General features: G+C 42.1%; 1 protein-coding gene across 19 annotated transcripts in view; it reads left to right on the top strand.

Moving 5' to 3' along the window:
- STAU1 (staufen double-stranded RNA binding protein 1) overlaps positions 1–18,561 on the top strand; it is a 94,200-nt gene that overhangs the window by 56,724 nt on the left and 18,915 nt on the right. For 9 of the 19 annotated variants that reach the window (XM_086702434.1, XM_086702443.1, XM_086702435.1 and 6 more), the window contains 4 exons: positions 382–506; positions 3,478–3,682; positions 5,539–5,677; positions 7,277–7,463. In XM_086702434.1, the coding sequence (XP_086558560.1) occupies positions 382–506; positions 3,478–3,682; positions 5,539–5,677; positions 7,277–7,463 (656 nt within the window). Of the gene's footprint in view, positions 1–381; positions 507–3,477; positions 3,683–5,538; positions 5,678–7,276; positions 7,464–18,561 lie in introns of those variants that run through there. The other 10 variants (XM_086702451.1, XM_086702447.1, XM_086702452.1 and 7 more) reach the window with 7 other exon arrangements.

The following is an 18,561-nucleotide window of genomic DNA, read 5'->3' as shown; positions in this document are numbered from 1 at the left end:
ATGAACAGGGTACAGCTGACAGCTGTTGTGGGAACCAGTGTGTCTGTGCTCAAAAGACCTCCTTGTTATTCCCTTGGTTGGTTATAATACCAGGGCTGCCTCTGATTTAAATCTTGCTTGCCTGCCATGGGTTAGTTATTCCCCTGCCTTCTGTTCTCTCTTTGGAAGACCTGCCCTCTCCTAGGTTACCTGGCTTCAGCTGGTCCGGAGAAGACCCCAGCTGTGTCTTCAGGCAGGTGCCCCCTTGTGGTTTGCAGTTGTGCGTCACTGCTGCTCTGAATCCTTAAGACCTTCCGTTTTCCCCTCTTTTTTCGTGTCCCTGGGAGAGCAGCAGTCCTATATACTGCTAGTTGACTTCATTGCTCTTACGTTATTTTTCAGTTCCTTCTAGCATGGCACACCCCAAAGAGAAAACCCCAATGTGTCTTGTGAATGAGTTAGCCCGTTTCAACAAGATTCAGCCTGAGTATAAGCTTTTGCGTGAGCAAGGTCCAGCTCACTGTAAGGTAAATATTGTGCTTGTGCATTTATAACCCACCAGGAATGTTTTCTGTTTTCTATACTGCTCCACATGGTGCTGTGGTTCAGAATACATATTTTCAAACCACTGAGGCTGTCTTCAGGAGATGCCAAAGTATAGATTTTTGGCAAGTCGCTTCTCTTGACCCTTGCAGAATGGGTCAAAGAAAAGATATGCTTCTTTTTGGGAACTCCAGTTAGCATGTGGTTGTGTTTAGGATTCTGAGTAGAGACCATTCCCAAGCCCCTGTGAATGATTTCCCGTGAATTTTCCAGGCTCTGGGTCTCCTGGCTGCAGCCTGCCTCTGGCTCCTTTCCTGCTTGTTTTCACGTGTACCTTAGGCTGGGCCGGGATAGGAGGGGAACAGGAAATCTGTTTTCCCACTTGTTAGCCATTCAGGTAAAAGGTTTGAAAATGAGAGGTAGAAATTAGTCTCCAAGTGAGTCAGTCCTTTGGACTGTCTCTGACTTCACTTATCCTTGTCCTTCCACTTATCTTAGAGAATGGAAGACTGTAACTTAAATTTTTTACTATTTGCTATTTGGGAATTCAGTCTTTGAAGCTTGTTTGATAATGTAAATCTTGGAACTTAAATGTGTGCATATCTGGCTTTATCTTTGCAGCTGCAGTATGAGAGAGGGTGTGGTATGAGAGAAGGAATCCGGCCTCCTATTTCTGATCCTAGCCTTGCAGTAAACATAATTAAGGATGAATTATTGGTCTCTTTATGCCTTATTTTTCTTGACGTGCAAACCTCAGGCCTTGAATGATATCAAGTTTCTCTTTTAATTTGACTAAAAGTAACATCAGCCACAATCCTAAATAGGTACCTTAGTGTGGTGAGGTGAGTCACCTTTGGTGTCAGGCAAATCTGGGTTTAAATCTCAGCTCCTTATTAACTATGTGACCTTGGGCAAGCTACTGCTGTTTTTTCAACCTCAGTTTTCTCATCTGTAAAATGGGGATAATACCTACCCAAATGGGTCTACTGTGACAATTAAACCAGAGAATATATGTTAAAGTGTGGAGCACAATGCCTGACAGTTAGTAGATGCTTGAGAGATGGTAGCTATTACTGTTATGCATTTCAGAAACACAAATTTCTACTCACATGAAGCTAGTTTTCACATTTTTCTAAAGCATAGTGATATTTGAAAGGTTTCTTTACTTTTGGAAGGCAATTAGTGATTTCCTATAACTTCTGTTTCTTCTACAGGATTTTTTTTGCAGACCTTAACTTTGGGATTCCCTTTTATTAACTGTTCTTGGTATTTTTTGAAATATGCACTTTCTCACCTAACCTTTAGTGATGCGTTAGGTAATTTGGCTGTGTGTTCAATCTGTAACTGCACTTTTATTTACAAGTTGTTCAAAGACGAGAAGTTATTCCCTCCTCGGTGACTATTACACTATTTATTTAAAAATCAGTGGTCTGATGTACTTTTAATTCTATTAAAACCAAGATTCTAACCTTGTTACCAGCCCTCTACACAGAAAGGCAGCAGAGTGGCAACAGCGCTGGTGGGGAAAGTCCTGGAGAAAGGCAAAACTGTTAATGGAATTAACCCTTTTTTGTTTTTTAGCTTTTTCCCTTTAAATGTCTTTCCACGAATGGATCATGAAAATGCCCCAGGGATGGCACAGCGTAGGCTTCTGCTGTCTGGCTGTTAGGCCAGCCAGGATTTTCAGTCCATGCTAGTGGTGCCTAAATGAGTAACCTTGTGAACTGCAGCAGAAATACAGGGACCCCTAGTGTTTCCACTGGGGTGAAGGATTCTTTAATTTTCCCCCTTTAGTGGAAGCTGTGTACTGAGGGAATCCTGAAGTTAAGACCTACAAGAAAAATCAGCTGTGAAGGCACATCGCGCCCATCCCTTTAGGCACCAAATTTAAGTGATCTGGACATGTTCAGAGGAGCACATTCACATTAAATTATTCACAGTAAATTATTTGCAAATGAAACAGTGATATCCAGTGATAAAGAAAAGCAGAAAAACAAAAGCTCCAGTTGGTTTTGCTAAATTCCTAAGTAGTGAGTCTCAAACTTTGCAGTGCGTCAGAATCACTAGGGGAGCTTATTAAAGAACACTTGCCTAGGGTCTCCACTCTTGCTTCTCAGTCGAAGTCCGTGGACATGTATATTTTACTAAGCTTCCTAAGATAAGCACCAAAGTTAAAGAATCACTGTGCTATGATGGGTCATAGTTTTTGACAGAATATTCAGTTCTGATAGGATTAACATAACCTAATTTCAAGAACAGAGTGTGTATTTGGGTAACCTTTATACTTAAAAAGGAATAAAGAGGCTTGCCATTGTCAGTGTTTGCTGAGGGCAAAATCAGCTGTTTTGGATGCCTCCTTGAGTTCAGAAACGTTTCTAGATCTTTGCTTGCTACAGATTGGATTTTCTTCCCCAAATGGAGGCAGTGTCTGAATAGTATAGTCTTAGGAAAATAGAAGGCAACTTTTTAGAACCTGGCTCACATTCCCAAATTCATTCTAGTTTTTGTCCTGCTAGGGTTGTTTTCAGACGAGACCACAAACACGAGAACATCAAAACAAACGTCTTAATTTGCATGAGATACTACTTTGTGTCTAAATCAAGTTTGCTGAATTTCTTCCCTGAGAAGTAATTGGAAGACAACTTCTGTTTGGCTGACTTCCAAATTAGCATCTAATATTTTAATATAGGGGAAAACATTTTTTTTTAAATCTCTGTACTTACCTCCATTTTTCAAAGCATAGTTTTGTCATAGAGTGTTGTTCAATGCCAGTCAATGAGACATGTATCTTTTTGTGTTTATAAAAATAACAAAAAATGGGAGTGAGGGAGTAATTTGCCAAGGTAATGACCAGGCCTTTTAAACCATGACCATAAACAATGTTCCAGGTCCAAGCGACATATTACAGTCAACCTCAGGTATCGTGAATTGAGAGCTCACAATTTTCATTTGTAGGTGTTTACAGTACAGCTAACACTTGGAGATCAGCACTGGGAAGCTGAAGGAACTAGTGTTAAAAAAGCCCAGCACACAGCTGCTGCCAAAGCTTTGGAAGGAACAAAATTTCCTAAACCCATAGTCCGCCCTTTTCGTAGCGAAGGAAGGAATCCAGGTATTATGCGTGGGCCAAGACAGGTTCCTTTCAGAAGTGTGTCTAGAGGTACCCATTTAGTATGTATATGCATTCTTTCATAACTAACTTACTGACTTTGCAAGCACGGTTTCTACACTACCAGTGGCAAACGCTTACCTTTTTAGAATCCTTAACCATACTCCAAAGCATTGGTTCCCAGTCTCTGGTCTCTTGACTCCTGAGGATCTGGAAAGAAGGTGAGAGGTAGTGGTGTCACCAAACAATGGCTAAGATTGCAGAGAAGCCTAGTGAAAAAATTGCCAAGAATGTAGGCCTTAGCTGGAATCACTTCAACCCAGTGTGGAAATACCAATTATAACATGTTGATCAGAAACGCAGATTGCCATTTACATGTCTCCTGATCATCAAAAAGAATGAGAAAATGACTTAAGTATGTATTACTTAAATACTATTAGTAGATAACACCTCTTCAAACAAGGGACCGAAGGAGGGAGAAGACTAATAAAGAAGAGCTTCTGGTAAAAGCTTGGGGACCATTGACCTGTTGCTGTGGATGGAAGTGGCTGAGCCACGTTACCACCAGGCACACGAAGCCATCCCAGTCCCTTTGTATGTAGGAAGGAATCCGGGAGATTTCAGCCACACCTTCCTTGTTGCTTTTGATTTCTTTGTGGTATTTCAGATTCATTCTCCACTGCAGGTAAATTTTATGGGTCAGAACTGTTCTTGAGATGATTCAGGTTATGCTTAGTAAGAACCTGTATGAATCCTATAAAAAATATAATTCTGAAAGTAAGAAGAGAGAGGCTGGTTATTTCTGTGACCTTTTGATTTTGCAAATCCAAAAATATTCTTATAAATTTGATTCATGCACTAAATTTAGTTGAACCAGTTCCTAGTACAGAATCAAGTCTTTTTTGTTGCTGTTGTTTTCTTCTACATACCTCCTAAAGAGGCATTTTAAAGTGGATTTTTGTGTGCATTTAAGTTGAACTTTGCCATTGCTAGTGTTGTTCTGTGTTTGATGTGAAAGTGTTGTTTTTAGATGTGATTTTGCGCTCACACTACTCTTTCCAGCCTGGTTTTTCTTTTAAATGTTTTTAAAGGTTTATGAATTGGATGAACTGAGAGAAAAGAAAAATTGGGAAACGAACAGTGTGTGTTTTCTACAGTTGATGATTGTGAGATAACCCAAATTATACTTGGCTCTTATTTATATGGAAACAGAACTCCTTTTCCTAACAAGTATGCTCACAGGTCAAATCCCATCGTAAATACTGAGATTGGAAATATCTGAATGTTTTGTGACCCTCATCTGACTTCTCCAGATAGAATTTACTTGCCTCCTCCTTCTTAATGCCACACCTTTCCTTATAGCACACCTCCTGTTGGTCCTCTGGGGGTAAGAATTGTGTCCCTTAGCACCGTGCTTTCCATCCAGTTACTGCTTAGTAAGTGCATTGTTCGATGAAGTAGTGTGCAATAAACATACTTCTAAGTGTAAGCCAATAACCCAGCGAGTCAGTACAACCAGAGTTATATCGGCTAAGGATTCCCAAACAGTAAAATGATTTGGACAGTCACATGGGATTTTTTTTTTTAATCGTGGAATTTGATGTGTATTGGAACTGATATCTAATAACTGGAATGAGTGACTTTCTCTGGTGATGTCTTATGCTAGTTGCTGCCCCTCTAATAGCTCTTACACTGTATTTTGTGCTGTTGACTGTGTATTAATATCTAGAAATCACAGCAGATTCTTGGATTTCCTGACCTGATGCCTAGCAGTGAAGTACTTAGATACTTTCCTGAAATGCATTATGAATCCAGTTAGTAGAAAGCATGCTATTCTTTCTGATTTTAGTAACTGTCATTCTCATGTCAGAAAATAACCAGTTCTCTGTGTTGCTTCTGTATTGCAGAAAGCATAACCCCTACTGTAGAGCTAAATGCACTGTGCATGAAACTTGGAAAAAAACCAATGTATAAGCCTGTCGACCCTTACTCTCGGATGCAGTCCACCTATAACTACAACATGAGAGGAGGTGCTTATCCCCCAAGGTATGTGCCTGTTTTACTTATTTATAGGGCAAGAGAGAACGGAGGAGGGGCAGAGAGAGGAGGATAGAATCCCAAGCAGGCTCCACGCCTGGCACAGAGCCCAACACGGGGCTCCGTGTCACAACTGTGAGACCGTGACATGAGCTGAAACCAAGAGTTGGACGCTCATCCGACTGAGCCACCCAGATGCTGCTGTTTGTTTTAAGTACAGGTGAAGATATATCTCATTTCTGACATGGAAGAAGAAAATCTGTAGACTGTGGAGCACACAACGATTTGGTCATCTTCAGGCTTGTCAAATGCTGAAGTCATCTTAATCGTGGTGCCTTTGGAACTGTGTCTTGATGCCTGCTCCTTTACCTTCTGTCACTGGCAAGAGCCTGAGTGTGCTCCTCACTAGCAGTATGGCTGTGCCCTGAAACCATCTGGTTAAAGATCACCTTTCTAACTGCTTTTTGTAACTGAGTCATATTTGAGCGTGATTCCCACAAACACCAAGATTCTCAGCATTCATAGATTTGTTGATTATTGTTTATTGGGTACTTTTTGGCTTTGAATTTATGTGCTTGGTAACAGCTTTGGAGTACAGGTCCAGCAAAATACTAATCGAAACCCGAAACTATGTGTAAAAAGCCTCCTGTTGGGCAATCGTGAGACGTTAGCGGATAGATTGATGATGGGAATGGAAGTCTTCCTTTCCCTGCCTGACTTGAATGGAGGCAAAGCCACTTAAAAAATGTAAGCTCTGGGGGCGCCTGGGTGGCTCATTCGGTTAAGCAGCCGACTCTTGATTCCAGCTCAGGTCATGATCTCACAGTCTGTGAGTTTCGAGCCCTGCATTGGGCTCTGCGCTGTCAGATTCTTGGGATTCTTCTCTCCCCCTCCCTCCACCCCTCCCCTGTTCGTTTTCTCTCTGTCTCTCTAAATAAACTTTAAAAAATGTAAGCTCTGACATGTAGAGGCCAGGTTCTGCCAGGCTGTAGGCTGTTGGGATTTCTAGAAATGAGGGTCCTTCCAAAAAAATTTCTGTTAAAAAATTCCCAGGGGCACCTGGGTGGCTCATTCGGTTAGGCATTAGACTCTTGATTCCGGCTCAGCTCATAATCTCGTGGTTTGTGGGTTTGAGCCCCACACCGGGGTCTGCGCTGTGTGGAGCCTCCTTGGGAGTGTCTCTCTCTCTTTCCCTCTCTCTCAAAATAAATACATAAAGCATTAAAAAAAAAATTCCCAGGCTTTTCTGGAGACAGGCAAGGGTGTCTCTCAGATATGAGAAAATAGAGCAAGTTTTCTACCTTAAGCCAAAGTCTAATTTTGTAAATTTGGGTTACATTATAAATTGAACTCATGTAGTCTATAAGGTGTTTTTGTGGAATGTAAGTTTGCTTGCTGGACAGTATTTGCCTATTCTGTGTGCCAGTTCTAATCCAGTGTAAGCTTGTGAAGTCTCTGGATATACCGATGAGGAGTCATTATTGGCAAGCAGGTCCTGATGTGATTAGGACCCGTGATGAAGGAAAGACCTGGGATTTGCCAGGGAGCGTATGGGTGACTTACTGATCTGAGATTGTAATTCTGCTAAGACCCCCTTTTTACTTTCAGGTACTTTTACCCATTTCCAGTACCACCTTTACTTTATCAAGTTGAGCTTTCCGTGGGAGGACAGCAGTTCAGTGGGAAAGGAAAGACAAGACAGGCTGCAAAACACGATGCTGCTGCGAAAGCCTTGCGGACCCTGCAAAGCGAGCCCCCACCGGAGAGGCTGGAGGTGAGGCGGGTGGGCGAGCAGGTGAGTGGTAAAGGTGTCCTCTCCAGTGGCTTTTTCTGAGAAGCACTGAGAGCTGTCCGGAATTTTTGTGATTTGGCAGCTTGCATGATTTTGTACTCTATGGCCTTTTGGCCTTTCTTCCTTCCCCACCCCCCCTTAAAAAAATGTCTTAGCAAGAAAGTCAGATGCCTGCTTTTTCACTCTATGGCATAGTTTTGAGTGAACATGGTAGAAAGATTGTGACTCAATTGAGTTGTGAAGCACATGCCTGGAGGAATAAAGATTACTCTTGTCAGAACCTACTGCGGTTTATGGCACCAGCTTAGAGAATTTTCTGAAGCCGTTTTTGACCAGCTACTCTGACATATCAGAGTGCCGGTTATCTGTTGCTGCGTAATAAGCCATTACAAACTTTAGTGGCTTAACCACCTGTAGGCATTTATTTTGCTCACAAATCTGCCATTTAGGCAGGGCTTGGCACCCAGCTGGTCCCTCCCCTACACAGCTCTGGCTAAGGTGGCTCCACAGGGGCCAGAGGATCACTTCCAAGATGGCTCCCTCACAAGACTGGTAAGTTGATGCTGGCTGTCTGCTGAGACTGAAGCAGGGGCTGTGGTCCTGAGAGGACCTCAGTTCCTCTCTTAACTACCCTGTGCAGAGACTGCTGACCCACGGGATGGGATGGTGCCGGGTTCCAAGTATCCTAGAAGACAGGAAATGGAAGCAGCTTCCAGTTTTTAAGGCCTGGGCCCAGAAATCCCCCACAGCATTGCTTCTGCTGTATCTATAGGTCAAGCAGGCACAGAGCCCAGATTCAAAAGGAGGAGATACAGAAACTCACTTTTTATAATTAAGCAAAATTCACATAACATAAATTCACAGTTTTAACCAGTTTAAGCGTACGGCTCAGTTGTTTTTATTTGGTACATTGACAATGTTAAGTAAGAACCTCACTTCTGGATGAGAAGAGTGTCAGAGAATTTGGGGGCCAGGTTTTAAAAATCCCACAGTAAGAATAGGTTTTTAACTCCTTGTGGCTAAATGGGAATCGAGGTCTTAGGAAATCAATGACTGTTTTTCGTTATGGTGTGTTTGCCTTTTCCAGTGTAATCACACCTTTTACAATAGAGATAATCTCTTTCCAGGGTCCACTGAGGACCAAATAGAAGAGACTGTCACTTAGAAGAGGGGATTTCATGAAGTTAAAGGGATAAGCTTCTCACTGGTGAGATTTGTTAGAAGCAGTAGGTAGTGTAATTTGAGTCATCTTGGAGGCTTTTCATTTTTTGACTTCGCCGCGGTGCTGATCTAATTGGAGTCAGATGGGCTGGTTGTTTCTCAGCTGCTTCTCGCCAGCAGTTGTTAAACGATTGCTGAGCCCTGGCATGTGGGTTGTCTGCTTCACAACCACTTGAGAAGTTTAAAAAAAATTCCTTGGTCCAACCCACACGATTTCTAATAGGAGTCTGTCTTTTGCCTTTTTTTTTTTTTTTTTTTTAAAGTGTGCTCTTGCAGTAGCTCTAAAGCTCGGTCAGGGTTTGGGAACCACAGGTCCTAAGTCCTAAGTATTATCGGTGCTTCCCCCTCAGGCAGCCACCCCACTTTGAATGCTGCCTGGAAGTACCCACCCTTTTGCTGAAAAGGGAAGGTACCTGATTGGTGTCCCCGGTCTGACCCCATTACCCTGGAGCAGCGAGGTTGGCTCTGGCCTGAGGGCAGGGGCTGGCGCAGATGCACTCTCCTGGGCTGGGTTCCACTGGCTCCTCTGCCGTCTGTATGGAGCTTTGCTGAGAGTAATGTTAAATCTCCTTGTGCCCCTGTTCTCGTTCTGTATGGTTTGAAGTAGAGACATTGCCCTTCAGAAAAGGCTCAAAGACTGGGCTCACCCAGTGCTTCAGAAACAAGAGTCATTGAGTCAGATGAGACTTGCTTTGAGATAATAAATGAAACACTTGGCCTCCCACCTCAACCAGGCCTCCTGATAGCTGGGTGGTAGGGCGTAAAGAGACATTTTTAGAAGGGATCTTTAATTTTTTTCTTACAATGAATGTATGTAAACTATAAAAATTTTTAAATTAAAAAACAAAAATCGTTTATAGATTTGCTGCTTAATGGATGGGTGATCACTATTAACATTTTGGTGGGTGTCAGTGCATACGTAAGTAAATACGTGTACCTGTCTAATGACAAAAGTGGGAGGATATTGTATGGTAACCACTTTTTTTCACGGAACTGCTTATCATGAATCTGTTGTCATGCCATTTACTTCTAATTCCTTGGAGGACTCAAGTTCAACTTGCATCTAAATACTTTTTAATAGCTACAGTGTGTTTCATTGTGTAAACATACCAGTTTATGTTTTCAACAGAGGCTTGGTTATTTAGATTGTTTGCAGTGTTCCCTTTTAGGAAATAGGTAGTGAGGAACGTTGTTGTAGTAAATCTTTGTGCGTGTCTATGACTATTTTTATGAGCCCAGACATGGAAGTAAATATGCCACTTGCATGGCAGTAAATATGACCAAGTTCTCAGAAGCATGGTGCCACTAAGAAATCTGCCACCAGGGTGAGAGCAGCCTTTTTGCCTGTGGTCTGCCAGTATTGGAAATTGCAGGTTTTTTTTAGAGTTTCTTTATCTTGAGAGAGAGGGAGAGAGGATCCCAAGCAGGCTCTGCACTGCCAGCATAGAGCCTGATATGGGGCTCAGACTCATGAACTGTAAGATCATGACCTGAGCCAAAACCAATAGTCGGACGCTTAACCAACTGAAACACACAGGCACCCCAGAAATTACAATTTTAAACAAATTGTTGATTTTGCTTTTGAAAGTATGTAGAGCATGTGATTGTGTGATAGATCAATTTGTCTTCTCTAGAACATGGCCAATAAAAAGCCAGCAATTTGTATCTATAAAGCAGGGGTTGTCTGGTTCCTTGACAACAGGCATCATGCTAGGCTTTGAGGAAAAATCTGCCCCTTCCATGTTGGGGCTTCATCGAACAGAGCTGACAGATGTTAACATTAGAATCATCAAAGAGTGCAGCGAGTACTAAGGTAGAAAGTAGCAAGTATTAGAAGGGCGCCAGATGTCTCATTTAGATTGGATAACAGCGATGCATTCAAGGAAGTTCTTTCTGAGGAAGCATCATTGAAGCAGAGACTAAAGATAAGCAAAAGAACAGCAGGAGCAGCTTGTGCAAAGGTCCTGCCTTGGAAAAATGCCTTTCTTTGGGGTGCCTGGGTGGCTCAGTAGGTTGGGCTTCCGACTTTGGCTCGGGTCATGATCTCATGGTTCACCAGTTCGGGCACTGACCGCATCGGGCTCTGTGCTGATAGTTCAGAGCCCGCAGCCTGCTTCAAATTCCGTGTCTCCCTCTTTCTCTCTGCCCCTCCATCACCTGTTCTCTCTCTCTCAAAAATAAATAAAACATTAAAAAAATTTTTAAAAATTGCCTTTATTTTTTTTTCCCTTTCCTTTCCTTTCTTTTTTTTTTTTTTTTTTAAATCCAAGGCTGTGGTAATAAAGAATGACTTACTCAGTGTCTGAGCTGTTAGGAGCAAGATGGCCAATAGCTACAGTATATGTAATAGACAAACAGAGCTGACCTAATGTCCACTAGTAGGGAAGTGGTTAAATAAACAGATACATTCGTGAGAGGGAGTCCCGAGTGTGGTAGGTCTGTACACATAGGCTTGAAAGGAGGCCCCTAAGGTACTGAGAAGGAGGAGTCAAGAACCAGAGCTGTAATTTTGTAGATAGTGTGATCCTGTTTGTGTTTAATTAAAGTGCCAGCTGCGTGTGTATGTAGGTATGTGTATATCTGTGTGTGGTTGTGCGGTTTCTGTCTTGAAGATTGTATCAAGCTTTAAAAGTTTTCTCTTGGTGGTAGTGGTAGAAGGCCGACTTGAGAAAAAACATTATACTCTTTGAGGGCCTTTGTGGTACTACTTTTGTGAAAATAAATTAGCTCTTCTGGTCTTGTTGTTTTCACTTGGGCCAGAGACGTATTTAGCTGGGGCTTAAACTGAAATTGATTTTCATTATTCTGTCAGGATCCATGGGACCCAGTTTTCATGTCTGAGCTTCTTTTTCAAGCCTTGTAAGGATTGATATTGCAGGACTCGTATTCTTTTCTGGGGATCTTACAAACAACAAAGGGAAAACGATTTTTTTTTTTTTAATATTTTCTTTTAATTTTATTTATTTTTTTTAATTTTTTTTTTCAACATTTATTTATTTTTGGGACAGAGAGAGACAGAGCATGAACAGGGGAGGGGCAGAGAGAGAGGGAGACACAGAATCGGAAACAGGCTCCAGGCTCTGAGCTATCAGCCCAGAGCCCGACGCGGGGCTCGAACTCACGGACCGCGAGATCGTGACCTGGCTGAAGTCGGACGCTTAACCGACTGCGCCACCCAGGCGCCCCTAATTTTTTTTTTTTTTTTAACGTTTATTTATTTTTGAGACAGAGAGAGACAAAGCATGAACGGGGGAGGGTCAGGGAGTGGGAGACACAGAATCTGAAACAGGCTCCAGGCTCTGAGCTGTCGGCACAGAGCCCGACGCGGGGCTCGAACTCACGGACCGCGAGATCATGACCTGAGCCGAAGTCGGCTGCTTAACTGACTGAGCCACCCAGGCGCCCCGAGATTTATTTTTTAAGATAGAATAAAACTCCTTCTGTATGGCAGTGATCATGTAGGTCCTTTGGACCCTTTTGTAAATCTTCACATTATGGAATCTAAATTTTCCTTTGTCTTGAAACATTTTGCTGTTTGTTTGTCATCCATTCCTAAATACACTAAGCAAGACTGAAATAAAAGGAGATGGAATTATGGTGACTCCCCAGGTGGATGATACAGTCGTGAAATAACTCACTACTGCCCCAGCTTTTGCTGTGCTTAATGCATTGCCTGGCACGCCGCCTCCTTCTTTCAGGAAGATGCAGAAGACAGGGGACACCGTCTTTTCCCTCTGCTGTTAGCTTTCTTTGAACTCAGGTGAGAATTTAGAACTTTTCTTTGTGTGCCTCTAATGGCCAAAAGAAGACCGTTGGCAGAGGAAGACCTGCCCACTCTTAGATGAGTGAGAAGGTGAACATGGAGGGGCAAGCAGGGCCCGGGACTCGGCGATGGCTGTGGGATTGAGAGTTTCGGCGAATCTCAGCCTGCTGGTCTTCACGTGGGATCGATGGTAGGTTAGCTTCCCCAGACTCAGGAATCGGCAAGTGAACAGTATGTTTCTCTGGGATCTGAAAAGGAAATGTGTACACTCTTCTGGCCATTCTACAGGAAAGGCTTCATCACACAGTGTTTTATGACAAGAACCTGGAACATCCTGTTTTGATGTTTTAAAAAAGTATATGTGACAACATTTCTTTCATTTTTGTTGTGTGTGATGTTTGGCCACCAGAATTTATTTTTTACCACCTACTGTTCACAAAATAAGTGGGCAGGGGCGCCTGGGTGGCGCAGTCGGTTAAGCGTCCGACTTCAGCCAGGTCACGATCTCGCGGTCCGTGAGTTCGAGCCCCGCGTCGGGCTCTGGGCTGATGGCTCGGAGCCTGGGGCCTGTTTCCGATTCTGTGTCTCCCTCTCTCTCTGTCCCAAAAATAAATAAAAAAAAAAAACAAAAAAAAACAAAATAAGTGGGCAAATGCAGAAGGAGGTATGTGTGCAAAGGTGATTGGGAGGATACAGATGATAAAACAATGAAAAAAACTCATTAGATCCTTTTTTGGGGGGGTTTATAAATCTAAAAATGAAAGCATGTTGGTAGTTATGGAGCAAAGAAGATGGCTGTTCTCCAATAAAATTGTGTCAGTTTCACAAGTAGTGTGTTTTGATGAAACCAGTCCAAGAAGAATCAGAAGTCATGATAAGCTGGAACCCACTGGAGGTGGATTTGAAACATGACATCGTTACAAGTGGGCTATGCTCTGGGTTCAGACGTAGCCAGCTGATGGGCGGCATTTAAAGGACCATGCCCATTTTGGGTACATAGATGCCTTCCAGACTACAAATCTGAAATAAAAACTTGGATTTGCTATTTTAAATTCTGATTGAAATCTCTAATGAAAAGATTCTTAGTTGTCCTTTTAGTCTGTGTATTATTTGTAAAATGACTTTAAATATAGAAAAATAAAGAGTGTGTTGAAGCCAGATAGGAAGTAAATGGTTAGGTGAATTTTTTTTTCTGACATACTGAGGGTTAAGCTTGGTTCAGAGTGTTTTTTTTATAATGTTGACTAGATTTTATTGATAAACCATACATTCTGGAATTGATATTAACAGTAATTCCCACTTTGTGAAGATAAGATTAAGGCCCCACTATACTTTTCCCATCTTACTGAGAATGGTATTTGTGGATTGGTTTTGACTCATTTTGCTGCTTTCCAATCCAGTCCAACATTTTGTCCAATCCAGATAATATCAAAATTATTTATGTAAGAGAGCAACATAACGTGACTTCTAAGTACACGTGTATCTTTGTTTTCTGTTTTGCATTTTTATGTTATTGGCCGCTTTGTCCCTATTAAATTCCCTTTAGAAACAATGGCATAAAGCAGTGAATCTCCACGATGCTAGTAAAATCAACTGGGGTCTTAAAAAAAAATAAGTACCTATAAATAAAATGGATATCTAAGCCCTACCTGAAAAAACTTGAAGTTAATTTGTCTGGAGTGGGAAGCCAGCATCTGTCCTTGCAAAGCTCCCAAGTGATCCTGCTGCTGCTGTGTTTAAGAAACACTGGCTTACGGTTTAGATTTTTGCAATAGATTGTTATTTTCTGTCAGACTTATGTGGAACCTCAATATAGAGTAGCATTTGATTAGTATAAACTTACAAGTTTGAATTGTATAATATTTATGAATATAATCAGTGAAAATGATTTATGTGAATTTTCAAAACACAAAATTATACCATGTATTGTTTTCGTCCATTACAAAAAACATGGTTGGGAAAGATACATGATTAAGGCTGCCCTGGGAAGGGGAGTGAAAAGGGCTTTATTGTTTTCCTTAAAAAATAAAAATTTGATGTCAGTAGTTCTTTTTTTTTTTTTTAATTTTTTTTTTTTCAATGTTTATTTATTTTTGGGACAGAGAGACAGAGCATGAACGGGGGAGGGGCAGAGAGAGAGGGAGACACAGAATCGGAAACAGGCTCCAGGCTCCGAGCCATCAGCCCAGAGCCCGACGCGGGGCTCGAACTCACGGACCGCGAGATCGTGACCTGGCTGAAGTCGGACGCTTAACCGACTGCGCCACCCAGGCGCCCCAATGATGTCAGTAGTTCTTAAGTTGACCTTTGTTAAATCCAGCACAATTGCCTGTTACATTGTTTATCTGTACTTTTCTGAATGTTTGAAATTAAAAGTTAAAACTAATTGGGCTGGTAAAATGAACAACAGATTTGAAAATCGGAGTGCATGCATGGTGGTTGAAGTCTCATTTTAGCCTCAGCACCCAGTTTATTTCTAAACTTTGTTCTGCTTGCATTAACACAGTTACTTAGTATGAGAGTGAACTCTTTGTTTTTAACAGCTCATATACTTAAAAAAAAAAAAAAAAAAAAAAAAAAACCTCTGAGGCTGCCTGGGTGGCTCAGTCGGTTAAGTATCCAGCTCTTGATTTCAGCTCAGGTCATGATCTCACGGTTCACGAGTTCAAGTCCTTTATCAGGCTCTGTGCTGACAGCATGGAGCCTGCTTGGGATTCTCTCTCTGCCCCTACCTGCTTGTGCTTGCCCTCCCTCTCCCTCCCTCCCTCCCTCCCTCCCTCTCTCAAAATAAATAAACTTAAAAAAAAAAACCTAGATACCTTCAAATAAATAGCTGTCAAGAATTTTTTTTGTGCACAAAAATGAGTACCTATTAGTGCAAGTTAATAGCAAGTTAATATGTTGACGATCTCTAGTGTGTTACTATTTGGTATAAAACATACTTTTCTTGGTTCCTTTTTAAAGATAACCAGGGGCACCTGGCTGGCTCAGTCAGTAGTGTGTGTGTGACCCTTGGTCTCGGAGTTGTAAGTTTGAGCCCCATGTTGGGTGTAGAGGTTACTTAAAAATAAAATCTTGTTGGGTAGCCTGGGTGGCGCAGTCGGTTGGGCGTCTGACTTCAGCCAGGTCACGATCTCGCGGTCCGTGAGTTCGAGCCCTGCGTCAGGCTCTGGGCTGATGGCTCAGAGCCTGGAGCCTGTTTCCGATTCTGTGTCTCCCTCTCTCTCTGCCCCTCCCCCGTTCATGCTCTGTCTCTCTCTGTCCCAAAAATAAATAAACGTTGAAAAAAAAAATTAAAAAAAAAAATAAAATCTTGTTAAAAATTAAAAAAAATGAAATCTTAAACATAAAAGTTACCATCTCAACCATTTCTAGGCGTACAGTTCCGTGGCATCAACTATCACTACTGTCCATTTTCAGAACTTTATTATCCCACATTGAAACTCTGTACACATTGAAAGTAACTTCCCCTTTGCCACCTCCCCCTGCCCCATCTCCTGGTAACCTCTGTTCTACTTCTGTCTGTATGCATTTGCCCATTCTGGCTGCCTAATATCAGTGGATTTTCATCTTTTGTGTCTAGCTTATTTCATTTATCATAATGTTTGAAGGTTCATGCATGTTGTAGCCAGTGTCAGAATTTCATTCCTTTTTAAGGCCGAAGAATATTCCATTGTATGACTGTTCCACATTTTGTCCATTCATCAACATGTTGGTGGATGTTTGGGTTGTTTTCACCTTTTGGCCACTGAATAAAGCTCCTGTGAGCATAGGTGGCAGAGTATCTGTTTGAGTCCCTACTTTTAGTTCTTTCAAGTATATATATCTAAAAGTGTAATTCTGGATCATACTGTAAATCTGTTTAACTTTTTGAGGAACCACCCGACTGTTTCGCACAAAGGCTGGGCTATTTTACACTCCGTCCAGGAAGGCCTGAGGTTTCCTCCGCGACCTCGCTAATACTTGTTATTTTCTGTGGCCATTCTTAGGGTGTGAAGGGTGTCTCACTGTGGTTTTGACTTGCATTTCCCCAGTGATGAGTGATGCTGAGCACTGTTGCATGTAGTCCTTGGCCATTTTTCTGTCTTTTTCAGAGAAATGTCTATTCAGGTCCTTTTCCCATTTTTAAATTGAATTGTTTATACGTTCTGGGTATTAATTTTTTATCAGATATGTGGTCTGCACATGTTTTCTCCCATCTGTGGGTTGTCTTTACTTTTGATGCATGGAAGTGTTCGGTTTCAGTGCAGTCCAGTTTATCTGCTTTTTCTTTTGTTGCCTGTGCTTTCCGTCTCATATCCAAAAAGTCACTGCCACATCCAGTGTCCAGATACTTTCTTCCAAGAATTTTACGATTTTAGCTCTTACATTTAGGTCTTAGATCCATTTTGAGTTAATTTTTTGTGTTGTTTTTTTTTTTAATGTGGAAATCTGGTTTTTTTTTTTTATTAAAAAAATTTTTTTTAATGTTTTTACTTATTTTTTTTTTTTTTATTTTTAAAAAAATTTTTTTTTTCAACGTTTATTTATTTTTGGGACAGAGAGAGACAAAGCATGAACGGGGGAGGGGCAGAGAGAGAGGGAGGCACAGAATCGGAAACAGGCTCCAGGCTCTGAGCCATCAGCCCAGAGCCCGACGCGGGGCTCGAACTCACGGAGTGCGAGATCGTGACCTGGCTGAAGTCGGACGCTTAACCGACTGCGCCACCCAGGCACCCCGATGTTTTTACTTATTTTTGAGAGACAGAAACAGAGCACAAGCCAGGGAGAGGCAGAGAGAGAGAGGGAGACAGAATCTGAAGCAGGCTTCAGGCTCTGAGCTGTGAGCACAGAGTCTGACACGGGGCTCATACTCACAGACCAGGAGATCATGACCTGAGCCGAAGTCAGAAGCCCAACCAACTGAGCTACCCAGGTGCCCCCAGGAGATCTGTTTTCCTAAGCACCATTTGTTGAACATACTTCTAAAAATACAGGGTGGGGCTTTAGGTTTAAAACCTATTTAAAAGACAAAATTCAGCGGCGCCTGGGTGGCTCAGTTGGTTAAGCGTCCGATTCTTGATCTCGGCTCAGGTCATGATCTCACTGTCATGAGATCCAGTCCCACGTTGGCTTCAAGCTCTGTGCTAGGTGTGGAGCCTGCTTAAGATTCTCTTTCCCCCTCCCCCTTTCCCTCCCAAGCTTGTGCGCGCTCTCAAGAATGAACGAATGAATGAATGGATGAATTTATTTCAAACCAAACTTCTGTGGAGCTCTAGCCTTCCAAGGCATCTTGCTTGAAGATTTCTGGCTGTAAGGATTCACTCATAAAAAGTCAGGCCCTCTTTCTGCTTAGGATTTAAGCAAGAAGAAAAATATTTTTAGGTTAAAAAGCCACCAGAAATGCTGTGCAAATAGTTTTGACTAGGCAGAGAGTGAAGTGGGAAGAACATCATCATCATGGAAGGAGAGAAAGAATTAGAGTGTCTGGGATGAATTTATTTGTACGGGATTATATTCTTGATTGTATTAATGTTTTTTAACTTAGGGTTTCATTTCTTTTAGCTGTAGTTTGAAATACTGATCCAATGTAGGTATAAGATCTATCTGATAAACATAGGGAAATGCACAACAGATACAATCCTGGATAGTCCTACGTTTTGCCTCTTCAGCAGCTTTAGCCACAAGTTCTTGTCCGAAAGTTCTAATCTTGGAAATAGGATTGTACAAATTCCTTGATTAAAGAGTCTCAATAATACGAAGGAAAATTCAGCTCTCTAGCCATGACTTGGCGGGGGAGGGGGTGTTGCTATTACTGAGCTTATCTGGATTCTCATTATCACTACCGCACATCTAGAATCCGTGTTGTCAGCTTGCACAGAGAAGATCTCTGCCCTGTCTAATCCCAGCTCTGGCTGTGGGACTGTAAGTGAACCTTGTTAGAAAGATAGTCTCTTGGGGCACCTGGGTGGCGCAGTCGGTTAAGCGTCCGACTTCAGCCAGGTCACGATCTCGTGGTCCGTGAGTTCGAGCCCTGTGTCGGGCTCTGGGCCGATGGCTCGGAGCCTGGAGCCTGTTTCCAATTCTGTGTCTCCCTCTCTCTCTGCCCCTCCCCCGTTCATGCTCTGTCTCTCTCTG

Source organism: Puma concolor, chromosome A3, assembly GCF_028749965.1.
Source record: "Puma concolor isolate L17-30 chromosome A3, mPumCon1.1.hap2, whole genome shotgun sequence".
NCBI classification, from domain to species: domain Eukaryota; kingdom Metazoa; phylum Chordata; class Mammalia; order Carnivora; family Felidae; genus Puma; species Puma concolor.
The sequence above is the reverse complement of the archived record's forward strand: the minus strand, read 5'-3'. Positions and strand labels throughout refer to the sequence as shown.